This window comes from Diprion similis, chromosome 3 (genome assembly GCF_021155765.1).
Source record: "Diprion similis isolate iyDipSimi1 chromosome 3, iyDipSimi1.1, whole genome shotgun sequence".
NCBI lineage: Eukaryota > Metazoa > Arthropoda > Insecta > Hymenoptera > Diprionidae > Diprion > Diprion similis.
Window position 1 is genome coordinate 6,105,423 of NC_060107.1, and position 26,615 is coordinate 6,132,037.

The following is a 26,615-nucleotide window of genomic DNA, read 5'->3' on the forward strand; positions in this document are numbered from 1 at the left end:
AAATCCGATTTCAGATACGTAATCAGCGATCTCAAAAACTTTTAATTTATGTAAAACACGTACACTTATGTCGAGAGGTAACTTTTTCTTGACGATTTTTTCAATCAATTTGTTTCTAACAATAATAATAATTCACATTACATCGCAACAATTACTCTCGAGTATTGAAAGCAAAAAACCGTAAAGAAGCATATTTTCAAAGTTCTCTCAACATACAAAAAAAAAACAGATATTATAAAACAAAGTTTAACATAAATAAATCGCGACTAAAAATCATATTTTCAAATCAAAATTGAAAAATCGAAAACTTATACTTACTGGTAACTTGAGTAGTGTCATGGCGGCGTCTCGGTCTTGGACAAAGCATGTGGCCAACAGCTCGTCGAAAGTTTTGACCGCTGACACAGTACAGCACAAAATTGATGCCGAAATTCGTGTGAAACAGTAAATTGCACACGTGCTGTAGTATCACGGTCATGCGATCCGAATCTCCCTGAAATCACATTAAAACGGATCGACATTAACCGACGGCTGTTTGTTTTCAATCAATTTTTCTTCATCCCCCGATATTAATCTTCTTCATCTATTCTCAGGCATTCATTTATACTGAATCTTTCTTTTTTCTCTCTCTCCCCTCTTCTCATCGTTATTGATACGCTATTTGGAGCTAGAACAAATGGTTAGCCTTTTTTTTTTTTTTTTTAAATTTATTTCTCCTCTAGTTTGTTTATTTATTTATTTTTTTTCTTTCACCTAACAATTATAATTAATTATCATTTAATTATAAACTAGGTACTATAGCCCGTGAAGTTTTGTAATTACATTAAACTAGAAAAGGTGATATATAGACAGAATCAAAAGAGACGTAGATAAAAAAAAAAACAAACAAAACAACAAATAATTAATGGCTAATTGCAAATAATAGGTATAATATATACAAGAATACAGTTAATTTGTGTTGAAAGCTTTTTGCCAGATATCTAAGTTACTTTTTCTACTTTTTTTTTTTTTTTTTTTTGTCCTCTTTCTTATTCTCGTTTTTCTTTCCCATTCACTCAGTAACGAATATAGTTCTTTTGAAGATTATATTTCGCAGCGTGCAAATATATCTAACTGCCGCTTATCGTTAATCTCCATCGCCAGATAAATCTTTGAAATATTATTTATAGTCTATTTATAATCTCGGGGAATCGTTTTAGATTTCTCTCTCTCTCACACCTCTTACCCTTTTTTCTCTCTTTCCTTTGACGATCCAAGTTCCGGCATAGAACTATTCCTAAATATCCTCTGATATTTAATATACATTTTGCACTCTCTGTGTGTATCCTAATAATATAACGACGGACTGACGTGTGACGAACGGTCAAAGTTTCGCAGAAATTGACTAAATACGTCAGTTCCGAATTCTCGGTTTTCGTTGTTGTTGTTGTTGTTGTTGTTGCTGTTTTTTTTTTGTTGTCGTTTTCTTATTTGTTCTGAGCTTTTCCTTAATTTTTTTTCAATTTGTAAATTTGTAAATTTTGAACAACAGTTTGTTTTGTAATCCATCAATTTTCAACAAAGAATTAGATTTTTTTTTTTTTTGTTCTTTTTACTTCATCGTGTTATTTACTTTACAAATTTTCCCCACCTTATGTATTTAAATAAAATATATCTTTTCACAAATATCAAAGTCACCGGAAACCGGCGTAAACGCTTCGGCAAAAGTTTCCGATTGCAAATTTGGCCGTAATGAAAAAGAAAAAACAAATTATTAAAAATAATAATAATAATAATAATAATAATAAGGAAAAGAAACTCCGAGGAGGATGAATGTATAATACATGAGCAATGAGAAATGAACCGTGGCGCAATGATAAATTGTTCTATGAACTCCCAGCGGATCCGGAAGCCCTTTGATTGAACCTCTTCCATTTGTCTGTTTAAAAAGTAAAATGAATAAAGAAAAAAATCTACGAAGTGTAGGGAAAATTGGTTATTTATTAAAAACGATCGTCATCCTTTGACTTATAGATATAACAGTAATAATAACAACAACTGCAACCATTTTCCTCCAAGAAAACGGATTTGATCACGTTTTTAATCCGTTGTCAGTGGTTTAAGAAAAAATAAATAAATGAATTTCTGCTTCTTTTTTTTTTTTTTTTTTTCTTTCTTCCAAGTCAATTTTTCGCACCTACTTTACACAATTTCGATCCCGACGTATATAGGTATAATAATCGTCAGTTTTTCTTCGACATTAGCAATCGGGATGTAAGTTAGTTTTTATAAAACTTTGAAAAATTGGTATAATAATAAATGATATTCGCGTTTTGTGTGATAATAGATATATAAAATATTGTTCGCCTCGATGACAGTCGATAATAAAAAATCAGCCACCGACGAATGATAAATTTTTATGACCTAATTTCAGACGCGAAAGGGAGCGAAAATTGATGGAAGACACCCTCCCCCCCCCCCCCTCCCCCCCTCCATCCCCTCGCCGTCTAATTTTAAAGGCAACGAATATAATATCTAATTCATTTAAATATTTTGCTGAAGCTTTAATACCTTACAAAATTTATTTTACATCCTATAATATAGAAGCTGGATGTATAGATTTAAAATTAAATATTGGCAATATCAAATCGTTGTCTTAAATTATCCGTAAGTAAAGTATAATTAATTCTTTGAGTCACACGGGTAGAGAGCCTCGATTTTTTCTTTTTTCTTTTTTTATTTTTACTCTTCAGAATCGGTAATTTATTATTGCAGATATTATATTATACTTGCAGTGTTGGTTTTATTGTAAATTTTTCACCCGAGTTACGTACGAATGATTGAACGGTGTAAAAAAAGTCAAAAAAAAAAAAACAATAACAAAAATAATAATGATATTCTTGTTGGAATTTTGCGATTCATAGGAGATAATTTCCGATATTTTAATTTCTCTCTCTCTCTCTCTCTCCCTCTCTCTCCCTCTCTCTCCTCTATTCATATATGTCATATACAATAAATATTTATACATAGAGAGAAAAGAATTTCTACCGAATCAAGTGTCGGCAAGTATTTCTTATTAAACAAATTTTCAAAAAAAAAAAAACATACATATATATATACATGTATATAAAAAGAAACGGATCAGCTGTTTCATTCCGATTTTTTATTTTCTTTATCCGCGTCGTTGAACATTCTTCTCGAGGGAATTCAAAAAAGATTTGTAAAGTTGGAAAAAATAAAAAAAAAAATAAAGAGGAGGACAGGAGACACATTTATAAGGTTATAGCGCCTAGTACAGCGATATCTGATAAATTGCAAATTCCGAACTTCGAGTTGGTGATCGAATCCATTTCTATTCAGCCGAAGAAGGGCGGGGGGTTATTGCGATTTGAAATCGTTCAGTTGGAAGACCCCAAACGAAGTGTTATTCACTGTAGAATTGATCTGCTGATACAAAAAGGTTTTATTTTTATTTTTTCATCTTTTTTTTCGAACAAACAAAATATATATATATATATAAAAAAAAAATTCACACACGTACCGAGTTAGATTTAAAATTTATGACTTGTATTTCGACGTCTTGCATGATCAGCATATATGTCAATACGCTTTGCTGAATTTTTATACCTCACTTCATGCAGCCATGACTTTTCCTTTGACTTTGATATATACATATATACCTATATATATATATATATATATATATATATATATATATTATATTATATCGATAACTTTACAGGGAATGTGAAAAGTGTGGTGAAACTTTATTGAATATCATAAAATATGTTGAGTTTTTTTTTCTTCATTTTTTCCATTCTCCTTTTTTCTCCTCTATTGAAAATAAATATATATATATATATATATATATACATATAATATTTGTACGCGGTTAGAAAATGTAAATACTTTGATAATTTAAATCTTTGTATAAAAAATAAGAGATTAATTGTTCAAAAATCGATACATTTTATTCGTTTTATCATAACGAGAAAGTTGAATATTCTTACTTCTTTAAATACAGAAGTACGAAATAGGAAATATCGATTAGAAACACAAAGGTTTTCTTAATTGATGAAAAGTATCGATTGTTATCTTATCAACGAATTTTGTTTCAATGGGACTTACTTTTCCACAAAGCTGCAGCCAAGCAGTATTCAAGGTATAACTGTATATACAAATATACAAATAATTGGCAAGCATTGAATTAGACCAGATTTCGCACTCAAGCATCAGCTAAAAGGGTAATCACAATTAAGAGCTTTTCTCATTAGCTGTTTGTAAAATAATAAACAATACGCTTCATACGCTCGAGTTCCCCGATCATTTCAGAATTAAAGATTAATTATCTCCATCGTTGTCATTGCCTGCGTGTGTTTAGCGCTGTATAGAAGAACTTGTTGTGGAAAAACTGAGTATAAAAAAAAAAAAAAAAAAAAAGATCAATTGTGTGACTAATTGTATGAAAAAAAGAAAAAACAGAAAAAAAAAATAGAAGAGAAGGAAAAAAAAAACAACAAAATACCGGCAACTCCTTAAGAAAGTTTTAGTTGCTCTGATTTATTGGTAGGTATACGTATATGGAGAAATTCTATACAACTTCTGAAAACGTTTAACGTGATAACTTAGTTTATGGCTATTAAGACCAGTAATTGGTAATCAAAAGGGTAAATTGCCAGTCACTCGACTATCGTAAACTACTAACATTGTATTCAAACTTTCTTATTTATCTCAAGACTCGAGACGTACGGTTGCGATAAATTTTCTTGAAATTTTTTCCGTTCGAACGGGTGTTTTTGTTTTTGGATTTTTTGTTTTTTTTCCTTTACCTCTCTTCTTCCATTTACTATATCGACCAAAAATTAACAAAGTTTTTTTTTTTTTTTTGCGTTGCTCCGAAACGTTTCACTCGTTGTCGGAATAGTTGAGGGGGTGGAAAAAAAAAGGAAAGGAAAGAAGAGAAAAGAAAGTGTTTCTTTGGAAGAAAAGGTGGAAGGAAAAATGTTGGGTTATAATTATCGGAAAATAAATCACTGACTTGCGCAACGATGTGATAATTAATTACTCGAGGAGCCTACGTTGAAAGAGCACGACTATACCCTGATGTATAAAGTTGGTAAAAAGTAAAAGTTTTTATTGTTTCTGCATCGGTTTATTCCTCGGCGTAACTTTTGTTTATTTTTTTTTTTTATTTTCCCGGTTCTTCGAACCCGTGTTCAACTTTTACGTCGTATATAGTTCCTTAGATGAAAAGTAAACTTGAACCGATATTCAGGATATACGTAGGTATAACGTAGGTACGCAAAAGTACAGTCGGGTCAAAAATTTAATCGAAACAAACGCTAGGCTGAAGTTTGTAAGTTTGTTTGTAATTATTAACGTCTCGGAAAAATCGTTTCTCAGTGGAATGTCTGGAAATTCAGTAAATTATGTATAATAAGGCTAAATGTATTGATATTTTCAAAACTTGACTTTACTTGTTTTGAAGTTATTGTCAACTTGCAAGATAATAATGCCCCTCCCCCCAAATACTTCGTTGCGTAAACTTTACTAACTTCAGTCTCGTAAACTAATACGGACCAAAACTCATTGTCGAGTTAAATTTTCATGGATTAATAGGATTCAGGAAAGATCTTTTACTCTGAAACAGTCAATTTCAACGCCACGTGATTTATTTTGGGGAAAAGTTCTTATCTACGATTGGAAAACTTTGGGGGACTTGATTTGAGTCTGATCTTTTTTATGGATAATATTCTTGAAAATATAGATCTTCAAAGATTGTTGATTGTGATTGTAAAATAAATTTGAAGAATCTTTGAGTGACTTCCGAGGAGATAAAAATAGAGTTTTTAATAAATATACGTTACAGCTGCAGATGGTTAGTTAAGAATTATAATTATACACCAGAATTTAGGATTTCACGAACGTTGCTCGTCGAGATTATTTTTGACTCGAAAACGATGCAACGTGATCGAACAAAAAAACGGGGGAGAAGAGAAAAAAAAAAAAAAAACAATCAAAAAAGAAGTAAAAAACACACGAGAGTTCAACAAACGTCGATCATTCTGATTATTATCGAATCTTTTTTATTCAGATTCTTGTCGATTCGTCAGACTTATGTATAAGAATTTAGTTTAACTTTAGCGTCAAGTTTCATTATTTCCGGATATTGTTACTACCTACGCATATATATATATATATATATTCTTCCTCTTGAACGCGAAATTTTCCGTTTTCTCTGTAAAAATTTTTCCGTCCACACTGTACTTACTGTACCTATACCTATACGGTCTATAAGTCTGATATCTGTCTGGAAAAGTATCATCGAACAAGAGCGCCTTTTTCACTTTGACTCTCACATATATACGTACACTATATATTCGCTATCTTATACGACACACGTCCCGACTTATTGGGAAATGTTTTTATGAATAACCGAAGAGCTTCCTCCCCCCTTACGTCTCGGCCTCTTGTTACGTTACTTGATTTAAATTCCCACCGGTATACGAACGGAGGGGCCCAAATTGAATTTCCCTCAGCCACCGCCGCCCACCTTTGCTCCAGAGGAAAATACCGACCCCCTTTATCTCGGTTATATTGTATAAAGTCGGCTGGTGGACCCTTTCGAACGTCTGCCATGCTCGTCCATCGGTATAAATTATTCGAAACTTTGACAGTCTTCGGACGAATTTAATTAACACGGCTTAACGGTCCCTTGGGTTTTAGTCATTTTGGGCCCTGATTTGCGTGATTAACAATTTTTTATATTATTTTTATTTTTGGTGTTATTGTCACTGATAAAAGAAAGCTGCGAGAAATTAGACATTTTTTTTCATGCCTGTTTTCCGTGCGCAAAGTAATCTTTTTTATGGCAGCAGAGGTAGGATGCGAATGCGCATGCGCGGAGTACCGAAAAGACTGATTTTTAGTCACCGGTGGAGAAAGTGGGGTTTTCTGCACTCCCGCGCATGCGCTGTCACGAACGGATCTGACAACGCGTGATCCTAACCTTAATATCGTGCTAAAAATTCAGTGAAGTTAGAGAATGTGGTTTTCGATCGAAACCAATACTTTTCTTACCTCAACAAAGTTCATGGAAGGCAGAAATAAACATATTTGAGAAGATTCTAACAGGGTGTCCAGTATTGATGGAAATTATCAGGAATCAGGAAATTCTCAGGGAATTTCATATACCCTGGAAAAAAGTTGGAAATCTCAGGGAATTTTATGTCGAATCTGAAATATAATAATTTTCATCCCAGGTTCATAAAAATTTAGCCATTTGGTAAGGAGAAAAAATTTTTCTTTCAACTTTCAGGCAATGCTCGTGAACCAAGCTCTGACTTCTTGAAAATTTTACTCGCTAGAGAATTCTTACAAATTCGTCTCACAATAAGCCGTGCTATAGTCAAATATAGAATATTCTTCTTCGTACGACTATCGTATTTTTGATTTATTGTTTACATGAGAAGAGACTGGATAAACAATGATTCTTGTCTGGAAAAACTGGAATTCTCAGGGAATTACGTTTTCACAAATAACTGGAAACCCTGTCTAACGAAATATATTTATCTCGCCTTCTCCGCGGGTAGAATAGTATATATTTATTTATAATTTACTTCGGTATACTCGTAAACGTGATATAGAAACATTACTCGATTCTTGGACTGCAGTCACGCGTCCGATTTGTTTAACTAACGCTGCGTAAGTATATTAATATAGATTCTTGTGCAACACGTCGACTGACGTTAGGCTTAAAACAAGAACAAATACGAATTAATGGGTGGAGGTCAAAACTTGAAAGGTTCAATATTTCCAATGGCCTATATATATTAAAATTTCAAACAAACGAAAATGAAATAAAGAAAAATGAATTGATTACTCACTTTAGTATATTTTATTTTGTTTTTTATATTTGTCTAGTTTTTAGGACCAGTCCTGCGAACAGGTAAGCAGTGCACCTCTGCAGGATTTGCAAGTGTTATATATTGTATATATAATGTATAATGCTTGTAACTTATCTGGCCAATAAATTCAAATTAAAAAAAAAAAATTGTACAAAATCTTGATTTTTGAAAGTCTCACTGATTACCAATCATTTTAATCAGTGGCACTTTCGAAAATCAAGATCATTTCGAACAAATCATCGATCATTGCGCTCGCTTCAAACGTCCACATCACAATTTTTTTTATCTTTTTTATTCAGTCGTCCTTTTTCTTCTCCTTCCACTTCGCAAGCACTTGAGCCTTGAATTTTCACATTACTTACACTTATTTCACCGAATTGATATGATTTTATTGATTTCAAGTTGAAAAGTGAACAGAAAGAAAGAAGAATGAAAAAATTACAAGCTACAATTTCTATCGTTTAACTTTCGTTGTTTAATTTTTTTTTTATTCACTTTCTCTTTCTCTACTTTACCCAATTCTCAAATCATTGTCTTTTCTGGCTTTTCGAAGCGACAAGTCTTTCTTCGAATTCTCGCTTTCGTTCGAAAATTTTGCCGAATTTAGATTTAATAATTCGCGAGGGTTTCAGTCGAGGGACTTCGGTCTGTTTAAATATACGCTGCCCGATAGAATTCCGAGAGCCTGGCCGAAACCTGATTTGCTTAAGCCCCGGATCAGGTATAATACGGCTTATAATATACGCGGAACCTGCGATAATGGGAAAGCTTGTTGCGGTTAAAATTTCACGCTTACGTTACATACGCATACCTACGTGCATAATAAATAACCTCTACGTCCACTCAACTTTTTCATATAATTAGGACAATATGTATATTAGCTTCGTCCTTATTCACAGGATGTTGACGAATTTTTGCCGCCCCATCTCCCAAAATCAATTTCAAATAATTGGAAAACAATTACCTAATTTTTTACACATTTTTACATCAACTTGGGTAATACCGTGAGAAAAACTTTTTTTTTCTCGGTATATATTTTATTGTAAAAGTAATATATGTTAAAAAAAAAATTTGTAACCGTAAGGTTTTAATCGTCATTAGTGTTACTGTCTGGGGAAAAAATTTACATAATCATACAAAGCAATCTTGACGAATTCCATACCCTTGAAATTTGACCTTTTTTTTTCTTTATTCAGAGGAATTGCGATTCGTCTAGATTTGATGGTATCGTGATGTAAATTTTTTTTTTTTTTTACAGATAGTAGCAATAATGTCCACTAAAACCTCGTAGTTGCAGACTTTTTTTTTTTCATCAATATTATTACTCTCGCAACAGAATATATACCGAGGAAAAAAAGTTTTTCCCATATTATTTCCATAAGAAACTTCGATCATAAAGCGGACTATCCCAGAGTTGAGGTAGAGATCTGAAAAAAATTAGGTAATTGTTTTCCAATAGTTTGAAGTTGATTTGGCGGGTAGTAGGGCGCCAAAAATTTGTCAACATCCTAAATAAGGGACAACCTATATACATATATATCAGGTAAAATTTACGAAATTTTAATATGAATATTAAAAGGTTGCTCGAAAAGATCTAAAGAAATGCAACAAAAAATTGAAAAAAAATTATGATCGACCTTTCAAAATTCAAATTCTCAACTTAAACCTTCGGAAACTTATTTTCTTTTTGTCTGCAAAATTATACCTTAACGAGAAAAAAAAATCGATTTTCACGATTTCTGACCTTTTAAAAAATGTGGAGCGACCTCTTAAAATTTTTTTTTCGAACTGTCCTTTAGAGTGGGCTCTTGAAACGTCAAAAGCTAACATTTTGTCACACGAGACTCGAAAAAAAAAAATAGTCTTTTTTTTTGCGACACCCTAATATATATATATATATATATATTTTTTTTTTTACCTATTTTCTTTGCTGAAACGTGCTCGAGACGCGAAATTTTCTTTCTATCCAAAAACTATCATCAAGTAGGTATACAATAAAGATTTCTAGTTCTTTAAAGTTTCACAAGGAATTTCTCCATTCTTGGGCGAAAAAATTAAGGTGAAGAACGGAATTGAAAAAAAAAATGACAAAAGAAAAAAAAAAAAAAAGGGAGGCGTACCTTCTACGAAATCGACAACTTGTTGGACATTTTTTTATTATACCTATACTTTAAGTTCGTGTTTGCGTACATAACTTATCCATATCAGATCTGTTTCGTCTAAAACCGAGGGTGCAAGTTAGGATGTATGTATATATATATTCTACGCTACGTTTTTAGGGCGCGTTTGCCGGAATCGTCCTCGTAAATATTATTCCAACGGTCGACACGTCGGCAATTTTGTGCGGGTTGAACGTTGCCGGGTTTAATTGTTTTAGGTTGTTGAAGTAGTCTCTACGTTATAACTTCGTGCGAGCTAATTTCCTGCTAATTATATCCCGCGTCATTGTGTCTCCTTTTAACGAGGTCAGAAAGTTGGGGATATAAGTTTTGTTTTACTTTTCTCTCTCACTTTTTTTTTTTTTTCATTTTATTATTCAATTTTTAATTCTTACATCATTCAACAGATTGCGCTGAGTTTTCAATAAGTTGGGGAAATTTGGTTTTTTTCTTCGTTTTCTTTTCCTTTTTTAAATTAATTAATCATTCGTCAGATTGATAATATTTTTTCTAATAATACGAGAAAGAGAGGAAAATAAAAAAAAAAAAAAAAAAAAAAAAACTTCGACGATAAATCGACGAAGAATTATTTATTAATTTTAAACACACAAATTGGGTCAACTTGGATTCGAAATCGTGAGAATATACGTGTATATTATTATTTTCTTCATCAATTGTTTATTTTATTTTGTTCTTTTGAGGACATCATTATCGAAATTATAGAATTCATTTTTTTTCATTTTTTTTTTTTTTCTACAAACTTGACGAATATAACAATCGACGTGATACTATCTCGTGATTAAACTGCGAAAAAGTATCAATTATCAACTATGATTATCGTACTGGCAATATGTGTAAAATTTAAACCTTTCAAGTTAGGTTTGCGTTTGCGATTACGAGCTGTGATCGATTACGCGAGATATTTAAAACTGACTGTGCAGCTCGGTGATTCCATTTACAAACAAAGAACTTCAAAGTTTGAAGCTATGACTCGGACTGCGTGTCATACATGTATATATACTCCATACCGGAAATTACTCGTTTCACGTTTCGTGGCTTTTAACGGCGTACTTCTGACGATGATATTACTGTAGACTGTTTACCTAAACGACACAAACGGTGAATAACGTGATTTTTCAGAAAAAGATTCATTCCTAAGCATGCTTTAGTTATACATGTAGGAGCCGGATAATTACGTATTAAAAGTTGCGAAATATGTACGTCCAGTATTGATGGAAATTATCAGGAATCAGGGAATTCTCAGGGAATTTCATATACCCTGGAAAAAAGCTGGAAATCTCAGGGAATTTCATGTCGAATCTGGAATATAATAATTTTCATCCCAGGTTCATGAAAATTTAGCCATTTGGTGAAAAGAAAAAATTTTTCTTTCAACTTTCAGGCAATGCTCGTGAACCAAGCTCTGACTTCTTGAAAATTTTACTCGCTAGAGAATTCTTACAAATTCGTCTCACAATAAGCCGTGCTATAGTCAAATATAGAATATTCTTCTTCGTACGACTATCGTATTTTTGATTTATTGTTTACATGAGAAGAGACTGGATAAACAATGATTCTTGTCTGGAAAAACTGGAATTCTCAGGGAATTATGTCTTCAGAAATAACTGGACACCCTGAATATGGTATAAAAAATAACAACTCTTGTCGGATAATAAATTCTGTCATAATAGAGTGTTTTCTATTCGATAATAGTTGTTGTTTTTTTCTACACCATATATTGTTTCCATAAGTCGTCTATTTTATGTGTACATGTTTTGTAATCTTTAATACATATTTATCCGGTATTATAGACATTGTTTTGCAGCACGTAGCACCAAACGAATTAGCGAAGGGCTTCTGTTACTTATTCATGAAAGTTTACTTCGTCAAAGGACTAATTAGACACTCTTGCCAGAAGTATGCTAATACTAAAATGTTTTTTTCTCAACCGTACCGTCTGAGATGCTTTGCGTTTAACAATGAAACGAAAATAAGAAGATGGAAAAAGAAGAAAGAAGAAAAAACAAGAGAATTTTATTATTTTCATTTTCATTTTTGATTCAGGATTATTCATTAATATTATTAAATTTATATCAAATTTTATTTGATTTATTTATTTATTTATTTTTTTAAACTTTTTCTTCAAACTACATTTAATTTATTATTTGTTTAACAGAAATTAATCGATTTCATTTAATTTTTCCGCTACTTTTCAATCGCGATAAAATTCTAAACGTATGCACACAATGGATAATACTTTGCGTGGGTTGATTCGAACAGCTACACGTATGATACGCTTCTTGTATATGGTGTTTAATCAATTCACCTGAAATATTCAAACGTGTATAGAAGTCACGAGTGGGATTCGTTTCACTTAGTTATAATAATGAAAACCTGCTGCCGAGGAATCATTTTCTTATTTTATTTTCAGCAGATTTTGTGCTTCAGTAAAATGTTAATTATGTCATATCAATTCTCGACGCGATAGAAGTTAGTTAGTATCGTTACTCTAACGATGCTTGTTCAAGAATAATCTTTTCTTCGCACCGTAAAAATTATAAAAAATTTAGCAAATTATAGAAAAAAAAAAAAAAAAAAAAACGTACACGATTAAAATAAAAAATGTCCCAGCAGATCCACTAAAATTTTTGGTTTCATTTAACTATTTTTTTTCAAATCCATTACTAAGCGAAAACGAAAGTATAAAGTATAAATTAAATGTTGATTTGACAATTTAAATGTTAATATTATACAATAATTTGTGTTATATTAATTAACGGAAATGTAATAAATAACACAAACATAAAGTGGAATTGCTGGAACAGTATGTTTAAGGTAAATTTTTCAAACAGTGTATCGATATTCTTCAAAATCCCAACTCCTTGATATAATAAATTTCTAACGTTGCTTAACTTCGACCTCTTAATTCTCGAAGAAAGTCTATTTTATTTCGCTATAAACTCGATTCGAAATTATTTGCCTGAGTAGCTTTTTAGTAGATATTTTACTTTTTTTTTTTCTTTTTTCTTTCAAAACTTTATCCGACTACTTGAAAATTGTTTGAAAGGTTTGACTGTAGATGCTCTCATTGAATTAATTTCAGCTTCGTTTCGTCTCCAGAGAAACTTTGTAATTTTTGCAGTTTTTTGCTGCGTCGTATCGAGGATTTTTTTAAACAAAAATCTTCTCATATCGTACTTTGGCAGCTGAAATATTTATCTATCGAACTCAGGGGCATCTTTCGAGTGTCTTGTTTATTTTTAGACACTCTATATAGTAAACCGGCGAGTGTCTGGTAATTCTTCTTTTCAATTTCATTCGGTTTGTAGACGTAGATAAGAAAACGGAGAGAGAGAGAAAAAAAAAAAACTTATAAAGTGGCTTCTACCATTTGCGATCTTAAAGCCAGCCGAAGCGTGCAGCTTTGTATAAAAAGAGAGAGAGAGAGAGAGAATGAAAGAAAGAAAGAAAGAAAGAAAAAAGAAACCATGTAGAAAAATCAAACTCGCTGGCTATCGGGAATTGCAAATGCGATAACGCAAAGTAAATTAGCCTTTTTCTTCGTCGTTTTAGCTTTGCAAATACAGATGTTATAATCGGATTTTAATTCAACTCGATACGTTATCTTATCAAATCTGAACTTCAGTTTACACTTTTTTTATTATGTACTTTTCATTCGTGGAATGCCGATTGGCCTGAAATGATTATCCGATAATTTTCTGGCAAGACAAAACGAGGAAGAATTAGAAGAAGAAGGAAAAACGGTGTCGCAAATAAAGCTTATTTTATTATCGGGGGGAGAGCAGAACGCGTTTCAAGATATTCGCTACGCCTTACATCCTTTGACAATTTATCAATTCGCAGTATTGAATCGCAGATGAAGATTAATGGAGTGATTCGAGAAGGGTGAAGGAATGTTTTTACAAATGAACGACTCTCTCAACCGCCATTTGTACCTACATATGTATATACGTATACGGATTTTTTTTTAACAGTAATTATTTCGGTTTCCTTTTATTTTTTTCCAAAGCCGTGAAAAAAAAAATAAATAAATAAATAAATAAATAAAAAGGAAAAAAAGTGCGCAGAAATTTGTTTAACAATTTCCAACTCAGCCCGAGCTTTCGATCAACACCTGCTCCAAAATTTTCGCGAGTCTAATCCGCACCGCTGAGCCATTATTAAATAGCTTGCTCAATTCCCTCCGACAATAACTTGTCGGTTGTTTGACAATTAGCAACAACTGAAATCGCCGCAGGCTCGAAATTATCGTCACGCTTATAACGAAAACGTGATTCTTGAGTGCTTCGGTCTGAAATTTAATCTCGTAGAATTAACAGCGATACTTGTTTTCAATGCTAGTTTGCATCGTTTCGATTTAATCACAATCAATGTACAGCTGATCGATAATCTGAATAATTTTCATCTCGAATATTTAGTTAACGGGATTAGTTTTCACTTATAGCTATGATGTTTTCCCTAAATCATAGCACTATAGTAACAAATTACTGATTTACTATGGAAACAGTTTCACCTTGTGGAGTGACATTGAGTCTGGATTTTCTGACAAGGAAATCAATGCGGAGGAAAAACTGAGCATTTTCTATGAGGTTGAGAGGAAAGAAAACGAAACAAAAATCATTGTTGTTGTCGTTGTTGTTGATAATGATCGACGGCATCTCATCACAACTTCTCAATTCTATTCTGTCCAGCATTGAATCGTTCCGATTTTCAGGGAACGATAGACTTTTATAGAAGTGAGAAGTGGGAATGCGTTATTAACTAGATGGTAAAAAAGTCTCAATTGTTATATTTGTAATGTATATGTACAACATGTATATAAGGGTGGTGCAGAAAAACCGACTATTTTTTTTCTTTGAGTCTCGTGTGACAAAATGTTAGTTTTTGACGTTTTAAGAGCCCACTCCAAAAGACAGCTCAAAAAATAAATTTTAAGAGGTCGCTCGAAATTTTTCAAAATGTCAAAAATCGTCAAAAAATTAAATTAAAAAAATTATATTTTCAGTATTTTGTTTGATTTTTAATTCATGTCGCGGTGTATTGTTATCGATTCTTTCTTACTAAATAAAAGAAAAAAAAAATGTATGAAATTTTAATATGAATATTAAAAGGTCGCTCGAAAAGATCTAAAGAAATGCACCAAAAAATTGAAAAAAAATTACGAGCGACCTTTCAAAATTCAAATTTTGAACTGAAACTTTCGGAAACTTATTTTTTTTTTGTCCATAAAATTATACCGTAACCACAAAAATAATTAAAAAAAAAATTCGATTTTTGACGATTTCTGACGTTTTAAAAAATGTGGAGCGACCTCTTAAAATTTTTTTTCTTGAACTGTCCTTTGAAGTGGGCTCTTAAAACATCCAGAACTAAAATTTTGTCACACGGGAATCAAAAAAAAAAAAAAGTCGATTTTCTTGCGCCACCCTAATATATACGGAAGCATTGAATCGATGGATGAATAATTACCCCGAAGAAGGCGTAGAGCCGCATAACATAGGCGGGAAGATTGAAGCAAAGAAAGGCCGTCGAGACAACGAGAAGCATCTTGGTGACCTTCGTCTGAGAAGTGGCGGGTCTTGGATTCTGTCCGTTGGACATCTGAGGTCTCTTCACTCGTCTTCCGGTCACAGTCATGGCGCGACGAACACCAGCCAGTCGCCAAACCGCCCTGGCGATCAACGAATTCAAAACAACGATGACGGAGAATGGTAGTATGAAGGTGAGGATGGTATCAGCGACGTTGAAGACGTTCGCCCACTCTTCCCATTCCTCGGCGAGGTTGCAGAGGGTCACATTGTGCTTCTCGGTCGGTGGTTGGGGGCTGGAGAACCAGAGAACGGGACTGCAGACGACGACCCCAAGGGCCGTAAGGCCCACCAAAACGGCCTTGGCTCTGGTAACGGTGCACATCGATTGCCGACGGAGCGGATACTGCACGGCGACGAATCGCTCCACCGTAAACGCTACGACGAACCAAACGCTCAGGAAACTGCAGAGGGTCGTAAGGAAGATGAAGAACTGGCAGAAACCTTGACGGTTGAACAAACCCACGTCCACCATGTTCAACCACACGACGAACAGCGAGACCAGGAAGCCCGTGTCGCTTATCGCTAGTGCTGCCAGGTAAAAACTCGATGACAATTTACGCAGCTTCGAGTTGAAGAACACGCAGACCGATAGACAGTTTCCGAGGGCTCCGAGGTACACGAGAACCGGCGTGTAGTACATCTGGATACAGTGGATCACCACCTCGGCCAGGTCAGGTTCAAGCTGGTCGGATTCGTCCATCGGGAGAATCCCGCTCGTCGCATTCGTGGTATTCATTTTTGTTTTTGCTTTTTTTTTTTATGCCTTTTTTTTTGCGCTCCGCGTTTCTTCTACTTTACCACCCTTAGCGACGTCGCGACGGCATTACGACCAAAACCAGAGAAGCCTGCTCGACTTCCTCTCCCCGCAAAACCACTTGTTGAACGGGAATATTGGTGCCAGCGGTGGGATCCCCGAATTCTCGCCTCGAGATTTTCGGTATTAAATTGGATCGTCGTTTATGATTTGGTCTGATTTTTTCACTGCTTAACCTGTCATCACCGACTGACATCCGCGATTTATGCAAATTTTTGGACTTTTCGTTTTTCAAATTTCACACATTCACATTTTGGGAAAGTCTTCGCGAGTTACATTATTTCGGACTGTTCCACAGGTTTGAGGTCGATCTAAGCATTATGGAAACCGAATCTAAGCACCGGTTTATATAATACGGTTGCTTAAAAAAAAAAAAAAAAAAAAAAAACCACAACAACAACAAAATAACGGAAGAGGATTGAGATAATGTTTGAAGATCTTACATCGACTTAGAAAACTCTTTACGGGCGATTAGCCACTTCACTCGCGTTCTCGTTTTATTCAATTTCTTTCTATTACACCATGAAAATATGGTGTACAAAAAAAAGGGGAGGGGGGGGGGGAGAGAATTAAGAAAAATTTCGAAAATTTCTCACAACGATAAGATTCCTGGCAGATATACGAATCCGCACAACTTTCGACGTGCCTAACGCGATGTTGAAGGGTGCGAAGATTAGAGCGTAGGTGGCCAAGTCGTATATCACGGAAGTTTTTAGGGCGATTTAAGGGGGGAAAGCGCGGGAGTGGAGTAAAAAAAAAAAGAATGAGAAAAAACAAGGGGGGATAAGAGAAACGAAGCGAGGGAAGAAGAAAACAGTCGACGAAAATGTAAGCTTGAGGAAATGTTTTTAGGATTAATGGAAGCTGAACCGCTTATTTGAGTTGCTTGTAGAACCTTTTCTCGCTTCCGAAATTTAAAGAGTGTCTGCTCGGTGTTGCTCACAGTTTGATAAATGGTTTTGAAAGAGGAAAATAAAGAATAAAAAAGATGAATGTAGAAATAGAAATACGAATTCGCGTTCTACGTACGTACGATTTATTATTATTTATATATTATCGTTGCTAATGTTGTTGTTTTTGTTGTTATTATTATTTTTAAGACAGAACGCAATAGCGTCTTTCACTTTATTTCCCGTCTCGTCGAAATACTTTTTCGTCACATTTCACACCGCACTCCAAGTCTCTTCAGATTTTTCCGATTCCATGCTTAGCTCATAATCGTCGTTCGCATTATCGCCCGGGGATGAAAAACGATTATTCCTTTCACGTTACAGTCGCAGATTGTATCCCGATTTCTGAGTTTCAAGTTTTGAGGTGAACTCTTTCTCGAATCTGTTTTGCACCGCAGTTTCCAACCGGTCGAAGAAGATTATGAATCCTTGGCAGTTGGCCTTCTGGTTTTCACTTTCTCCCCGTCTTGCCGAGTGACCTCCCGGTTTGTAGGTGGCACCAGACTGCCTTCGCCACGGCGTCCCTTCTGCATGTCGCCTATCTCGACTCGACTCGACTCGTCGGCTGACTTTGCTTCTGCGCGCCGGTTCTGCAGCCACCCGCCAACCTCTCACGTGTCTTTTTGCCAACCTCTTTTTGAAAGCTCTTCGCCTCTATCGGTAGTTCTCTCGCCCACGAGATACCGGAAGCCTGCTTTCAGCTCCGCCGTCGCGTTTCCACCTCCTTAAACATCTCGTAAGTCATTGCAACCACGTGAACGGTGAAAAAACGTGTCGGACGTTTTTGAAGTTTGTTTGTTTATTATACCTCGGATGTTTCGATCACGTCTTCTACCTAATTAAATATCTTAATGCGAAATTTTATACGCGCCGCTTTTATTTTTATCAAACTTGCAAATTTTATACTTCGCATATATTAATTAGATATATTAGAAGAAACTTTTCTTTCGACAACTCGACTTATTATTCATTATTCACTCTCTCTCTCTCTTTTATTTCCGCATTTTATTCACCAGCTGTAAAAAGCTATATAAAAAGAAAAACTTAGTTTTCCACACTTTCTCTTCCGCCTTTCCTTCGGGGACAAAAATCCGTCTCACACAATCGTGATTTATACCGACTTGGGGGAAAAAGATCAATCAGCTCTCCACTTTGGCGAGATGGCAAACGTCATTGCCGGATCCCTGCATCTTGTAGGGGGTGGAGACGAGAGTCATTAACGACTTTCACCCCCGATTGTTTTTCTTCTTCTTTTTTATTACCCTTTGTGACGTGAAGAAGAAAAAAAAAACAACAAAAAAAAAACGAACAAATCTAACGAACTTTGGCGTCGTTTTTTTTTTCATTTCTATTTATTCGTCAATATTTACCCCTTTATACATCTAAGAGTATACGTGTAGTTAAAGTTATTTAAAAGAATCGAGGATATTTCATTTCGAAATTCGTTTACCCATCGAGTTTCTCAGCCCGTGATTATACAATTATCTCACCGATCTTATAAAAAATTCATCGTCCATTATACATCGCCCGGATCTGAACGGAACCGGAAATTCACTTCTTACTGCTGCGTTCTATTTTTTTTTTTTCTTGTCTTTTTTCAACTTGGCGCAGAGGTTGAAAATACTGTCCGGGGGGGGGGGGGGGGGGAGGGGGGGGGGTGATTTTAATCGTATCGGGTTGATGTTTTATGTATAATTTGAGTGAAACGACGAATCGAACATTTTATTTATTACGATACGGTAAAATTTTCATAATTTTTCCTTATTTTCAATGTTATGTAATCTGAAAACTAAAAAAAAAATGCACTTCTATGTGCTAATCGATGTAAAAATACACGTCATTAGTATAAAAAATTGTTTTGAATCCTTTGTTGTTTTAGTGCAAAGCTGTGGCGGATATCTGTCATTTTTTATAAACAAAACCTTCTCGATAAGTATCGCTAGACTTTTTGTAGAAATTCTAAACTTTTAGAGTTTGAGAAATTTCGTGGGTATTGTATTTACGCACATTTGATGGCTCGTAGAATTCAGGTTGTGAATATAGTTACGTCGCACCATTGGGAATACCTGAGATTTTTAGACTTTGATCATTCTTACAGAAAAATTGTTCACTTTTATATTAATTTAGTAAAACGAAAAAAAAAAATAAAATAAAAATGAACAAAAACATTCTTACCAAATTTTCGAGTCATCGATTACTTCTCGAACTGCAAGCAGGCCTACGTTTTGCTTCTCAACGTCATCACAAACCTCGGCAAACAAATACCAGAACATTTGATCGAGAATAAAACCTGTTTATTGACACAATTTCGAGTCCGATAAATTATTACTTCTAAAAAGTTTCGAGTGATTAATCGCCTCGATAAAAGAAAATAAATTTTCATTTATACGAAAGAAGAAACTATCCTGGCCTTTGAAATTTTTCGATTTTTGTATTCGTAATCAGGCATGTTATTTACGTATATCGATCCACCATCTTGAATTTTCAAAATCTCATATCAATTTCGTAATCAGCGATCCGAAAAACTATAGAATACTGTCTTGTTATAAAAGTAAACTTAGCACAAGAATTTGTGAATCGAAGGGTTGAAAACGGAGAAGATACAAAAAATCTTACCACTTCTAGTTTTTTTACGTTTCTTTGGAGCAAAAAAAAAAAAATCATTAATCAGTTTTCACCGGTTATATGGATTTTGTGCATTAACAAATCATTTCCAACGATTCAAAAATGTAATATTATGTTTAAAAAAAAAATAAAAAAAAAAGAAGATTAGAAAAGAAAAAAAAAAAAAAATTGATTTTCTACTCGATAAAAGTGCCGAAAAAATTTAGTTAGTCAAGTGAAGAGAATAAAAATTCTTTGAAAGGTACTTCTATGCAAGTAAAAAATAATCTCCCAAACGGCATATGTCTTTCAAATATCACCGAGTCTATTTATCGATCTGAATTTAGGTTATGGATTTTTCCTGGAGTATAAACGCGGCCGTCAACGCCCAGCAAAACTTGGATGCACGGTAGTTTCAAGCCCGACGTAAACGCCATGCAAACTCGGTTTATTATGATTGAAAGGTACAGGCGGCAAGTCTATTGCTTATAATGTAAACATTTCCCATTCATACACTACGCGTGTAGGGATCAAGTTTACCTTGCACCATGACACGACGTCTACAGGGTGTTCCATAACTCACGGATTTTGTGAGAAAAAACCCATAGAATTTGAGCAAATTTCGGGGGATTAATTCCTAGAATTATTACAGCATATATTGAAGGGTCAAGTACAGAAAAATCAAAATTTAGAATATCGAAACGGGTTTTGAAAATTTTATATTCCGATATTCTATATTTACTTTTCCATACCTCGACTGTTTTTTAAAATTAATTTAAATTTTAAATAAAAACGAAAATTTCTGAATTTTTTTTTAGGGATTTTTAGACCACTAGAGCGAAAAGAATTGGGAGTAATGAAATGAGCCATCGTGAGACTGTTTTCATCGCAAATCCCTCGAATATGCATTTTTTGCCCCTTAAATTTGGAAAATGTGGAAACAGCGATATATACGTCAAAAGACCAGAAAATTTTTCACGATTATCAAGATATGAGTAACCTTCCTCGATTCCGCTACAAAAGAGCTATTCACCGTTAAAATTTCAGCTCATTCCGTTGGTTTTTTTTAAATTTAATATAGAAAGAAAACGGACGAGTTTGCTCGGTCGGTAAAGGTAGGCAACTGCTACATCGCGTTAAATTCTTCTAACAGTGTAAGATTTGAAACTACGCAATACTCGAAACAAAGCGGTGCGGCTGTGCAGACAATAAAGGTAAACGTTGGGCTTCCTTAGAAGCGAAGGCAAACCTAATTTCAAAGTTTCCGAAGTCGGTTGAACCGGAAACTTCTAACCTTGCCACGCAATACGCCCTGGATGGGTGAATAACCGGCTTTGTTACTCTGAAAACAAATGGACAGTAAAATACTAGATTAGGGACTTTTTCTCTAGGGAATATTATTACTACCAGTAAAAGTATATTACTACGATTAAAGAAATTATTTACCAAATAATAGCTATTTATGTGGCATGCCCGTAAGCCGCCTGATTGTTTGGCAAGGATAAAGATTTCAGGACGAGCTGAAGGCGAGCCGGAAGCGAGTACTGAAATTATCGCAGTCAAAAAATGGTTTACGGGCATGCCACATACAATATTTTTCACGGTATGGGCATTGAAAAGCAAAACGAAGAGTGAGGTTATGTCGCGATCTGTTCGACGAAGCTACTTTATTCGGCAGTTTGGGATGCGCACTTCGAACTGCGCATCGAAACTACAGAATAAAGACTTTATTCCGCAACTTTGTTCGCTGCCGTATAAAGCGTCACTTTACGGAACGAAAACTGCCGCAAAAAGTGGACTTTTCAATGCCCATGCCGTATAGACCATAAAGACGTGTTTTCGTGTCTACACCTCAACAGTTGCGTTTCATCATTTATTAGCAATTGCAAGATATGCACGAGTGGGAAATTCGAGTCTCGATATTTTTCGTCAGATTCTTAAAATTCGTGCCGAATATAATACATCACGAAACGATACTCTAATAACACTGATTAACAAAATAGAAATGAACGTTTTTTTTTTCATTTTCCCATTTTTACGTCATTTTCGAACGCTTCTTTTTTTATCGTGTAAAATATTTTCCGGGTAGAAAAATTTCAGACATTCGTATTTCACTATACGCGGATTCGAGGCGAATAATAATTTATGCGATAGTTGATACTATGAAAACAAAAGAAAAAATAAAAAAAAGTTAGTTCGCCGCTGTTACGGCGAACGAATGAACAAAGTCGACATAACATCGACATTTTTCGCCGCGTCTGCTGAAGTGGAGAAAAGCTATTTACTCGAAATACCATTAATTTAGTTGACGTAGGTAAGTAAATACACGCGTCTACCGAACATCCATCGTTTCGTACAAGATTCATTGTCATTCGTAGTGAAGCGGCTTACTTTTATATTTGTAAACAGACGATAATGTAGTTTCACCCTATGATGAACCCAGTCAGCATACCAAACTCCTTCGACTTGTTGGGGACACTTTGCGGTGACTAAGATAAAAGACAACAAAAAAAATTGAAAACCACGATTTTTTGTCCAACTCGGATTTTACAAAATTTGAAATTCCATCAAATCCGGGAAAAAAACTCTGTCCAGGGGTTCTTGGGGTTACTGATTACGAATCTGAAATCAGATTTTGAAAATCCAGTGCGACGAATCCGATCAGTGACCCGGAAAACCAGTGCATAAAGTTTTTTGATCCGACTTGATCAAATTTGTAATTTTTGTCCATCATATTGGATCCGGGATCTTGAATTTTTGATATCTAATTTCAGGCTCGTAATCACCGGTCTGAAAAACGATTGATTACTATTTTGTTACAAAAGTTTCTTCAGCACAATAGCGTGTGAGTCAGTTGTGTGAAGAGTTGAACATCTGAGACGGCTTATATTATGGAGCAGTTTAATTTTTTCATTTCAAATTTCTACGATTTGATAAATTTCATTGAATAATAGATCGTTTCGTTTAAAAATAAGTTATACAGAAAGATTCAGATCTTCCGTATACATATAATAACGTGGATGCGGATTTTAAAACGAAGCGTTATTAGTTTTTCGCGTGCAACTTGCGTTACTTAAGTTTCGAATTTCCTCAATTTAAATTCAATCAATTTATCTGCGTGTAAATCAACGTCGTAAGACATTAGGTCGTTATCGACGATGCGATTTGGAATTTATTCTGTATAAAAAATGTATAAAGTGGCCAAAAAATCGCTGGCCTTTCCTCCTTAATTTTAATACCGATAAAAGCTCGTCGGATCAGAGCCCTGATTGCTCCGATAAAAATCTCTCTCTCTCTCTCTCTCTCGTTAATCAGCATCGTGTGCCCCCTTTGGCTTACTTTTAAAACCGTAGCAATTCAGCGAATTATCCTAATTACTATTGGAACGAATTCACTTCGTCGCTATTCAAAGAGGCTCATCAAAGCCTCGTCACGATCCTGATTCGTCGAAATTTTACTCACTCTCAAAATTATATATTTCTCTTGAAATTCTATTGCCTGCAAAATACGTTTAATAAATATAAAAATTCCACAATTATCCTAAAATTTTTACCAGAGCCTATATACAACAATCGAATGAGAGACATTTTCTAAAATTTTTCTATTTCCGTGGATTAATATTTTATGTTTCATTTTTTTTTTTTTTTTTTCCCACGGCGGGGAAAATGGTCGAATCTTTGAATTAATATATCGAAAAATGATTATATTCATCTTAAATTTATATTGTACGAGTTATCCCGCTAATTTATCACCTCAAGTGGATATTTTATTCCTCATTCATTCACAAAGTCGAGTTAAGGGAAGCGAAGAAAAACCGAAAAGAAAATGTATAAAAGAAAAGCAAAGCTAACCCTGTACGAAGTAGATAATGATTCCACTTTCAGACGTCTTTGTACGAATTCTCTGATTTTTATACGCTTAGACAGTTCTTTTGATGAGATTTTGCGCGCCAAAAAAAAAAAGGAAAGAAAGAAAAAAGAAAAAAAGAACGACAAACCGACTTCAATAAAATTGAGTCAGGATGCCGTCTGAAGTATATGTGTAATATATTGTTGTTATACTTGTCTACCTATTTATTATAAAACTCAACCAAGTATATATCGTCCTTGTTAAGAAAAGAGAAATTCTACTTACCGACGGAGTTTGCAGAATTTTAGTAAAATATTTTCTTTATTTGTTAATCCGACTTCGTTTCCGTCACACGAGGACATAATTCCATCTAGAATTTTCCGCTCCACACAACGGTCCAGTCATTTTTCATCTATCGATAGCAGTTTTTGAGAAAAAGGCAAAAATCGTCGAATTTTTCTGTTTTCTCGAAACGCCGGCTACGCAGCTCAAAAATTACTTCAGAATTGAGTTCCTGATTCTTATTTTTAAATCATTATTAAATCAATTTTGCAGGACAAGAGGAACTTGCTGTTGGGACTTCGGCTGCTGGAGTTCCTGCTGGACCAAGCAGTCCTGGAGGAGTTTTGACCGTCGGTAGCAGCCGCGTCGGCACCCTGGACGCTCTTCTGTCCGCCTCCTATTGCCGAAGCCAAATGTACCTGTCGCGACAGCTGGCGCAATTGCACCCTAAACTAACGATGCCGATGTTCAGCGGTGAGTAGAATATTCGTGTAAAACGTTGCCGGATTCTCTCGGGATCATCATTCAGCAAGGTGGCCGGTTTTCATGGAAATTATCAGGAATTAGGGAGTTCTCAAGGAATTTCATATACCCTGTAAAAAAGTTGGAAATCTCAGGGAATTTTATGTCGAATCTGGAATATAATAATTTTCATCCCAGGTTCATAAAAATTTAGCCATTTGGTGAGAAGAGAAAAATTTTCTTTCAACTTTCAGGCAATGCTCGTGAATCAAGCTCTGACTTCTTGAAAATTTTACTCGCTAGAGAATTCTTACAAATTCGCCTCACAATGAGCCGTGCTATAGTCAAATATTGAATAATCTTCTTCGTACGAATATCGTATTTTTGATTTATTGTTTACATGAGAAGAGACTGGATAAACAATGATTCTTGTCTGGAAAACCTGGAATTTTTAGGGAATTAAGTTTTTACAAATAACTGGACACCCTGTTAAATGTTATACGTATAATTGAGATGCGAAATTTTACTCTCAATGCGAGTAAACGAGCTGCGAATTGTTTTTTCGTATCAACAATAAGTGATTCGTGAGTGATTTTACCCAACAGCGATGAATTTTTTAACTTGATTATTTCTTCCAAAATCGCATATAATATCGTTTTTAATGTTCGAGATAAATACAAGCGCAGATTTTTCTGATTTCGCGTAATGATCATTGATTGAGGAAAAAAAAATCAATAATTAAAAAAATTGAACATACAAACTCCAAAGAATCGACGTTATTTCATTACTTTGTAAAAATTTGAGGAAAATTGAAGCGAATTTTATAAACTGCCGAAACACAAATGAAGGAATGAAAAAACCTATTTTCTAAAAAACATTTATTGTAAATATCAATCAAACAAACTTCGGTTTCGAATACAATTTTTTTTTTTTTTTTTAATAAAATTCATTTAAATGTGACACTAAATTTTGTTTAATTGCTATTCACAATAAATGCTTGAGAAGGAAGGCAATTTTTTAGAAAATCCCAAATATCGTTCATATTAAGTAATATTGATTAATAAATAGAGATTTTTGCTATCGTTCAATGTATAGAATCAAAATTTGTTTATTCAAATATAATGAAAAAAAAGAAAGAACATTATTTCTTCCATTCATCCGTGTAATTCGATTCATCGATTGACGCGCGTTCGCGAAAAGAAGAAGGAAGACTAATCGAAAAGTGAAACCGAATCTAGGATTTATTAACTCGATTCGTGCAGACATTTTCTTTGAATATGAAATTTCAACATCTAACCACACTTTCGAATCCCTTGTTACACCTTCTCACCCCCCGAAACTCCTCTGTGGTTTTTCCGTGCCATTTCAACTTCCTCGTCGTACTTCCTGATTTTCCAGCTGAAATATCCACTCCCGAAATGTAATTTTGCTGACTCTGTTAACCTTTTGAAAGAAGCCTCCGCGAGAATTTCTCGGGCATAAAATGCTCGTTTCATCCTTGCACGCTTGAAGCTTTGTATCCTTGACATCGCGGAATACCTAAACCACGACTCGAAAGTCTCTCGAATCCCGGGAAGTCTCATTGTCAATAGGATCCGCAGCGTTTCGTTATTTTATCTTATTTTTTTTTTTAATCATTCTTTTCTTTCACCGCTTCGCTTAATTAGTCTGTATTTTTACTCCCTAGATCTCAATCGGTTTTTTTTTTTTTTTTTTTTTCAATTCCTCTTGCCGAGTTCATTTTCGAAGAACTTGAAAAAACTTTACGAAGTATCGACGAATTTCTTTTTTTTTTTTTTTTTTTTTAATTTGTTTTTTTTTCGCAAACTACTTCGGCAAGATTTTATTTCAAACATTACACGATCGATTAATGGATTATCGATCCTCTTGTAAACTGATTTTATTATTTTATGACTATGGTTGTATAATAAGTATGAGTAAAGCTTTTTTTAGAATCATACCTCAAGCTGTTTCGTAACACACTTGGTTTTTGGCAA

General features: G+C 34.3%; 2 protein-coding genes across 2 annotated transcripts in view; one reads left to right on the forward strand and one right to left on the reverse strand.

The window, feature by feature from the left end:
* LOC124404957 (neuropeptides capa receptor) overlaps window positions 1–16,393 on the reverse strand; it is a 32,102-nt gene extending 15,709 nt beyond the window's left edge. Inside the window, exons 1-2 of the mRNA XM_046879515.1 lie at window positions 15,536–16,393; window positions 319–493 (exon numbers count right to left, since the gene is read on the reverse strand). Coding sequence (XP_046735471.1) covers window positions 319–493; window positions 15,536–16,393 — 1,033 coding nt within the window. The remainder of the gene's footprint in view (window positions 1–318; window positions 494–15,535) is intronic.
* The window catches only part of LOC124404956 (protein furry), a 105,435-nt gene that overhangs the window by 54,646 nt on the left and 24,174 nt on the right, over window positions 1–26,615 (forward strand). The window contains exon 25 of the mRNA XM_046879514.1: window positions 24,430–24,630. Coding sequence (XP_046735470.1) covers window positions 24,430–24,630 — 201 coding nt within the window. The remainder of the gene's footprint in view (window positions 1–24,429; window positions 24,631–26,615) is intronic.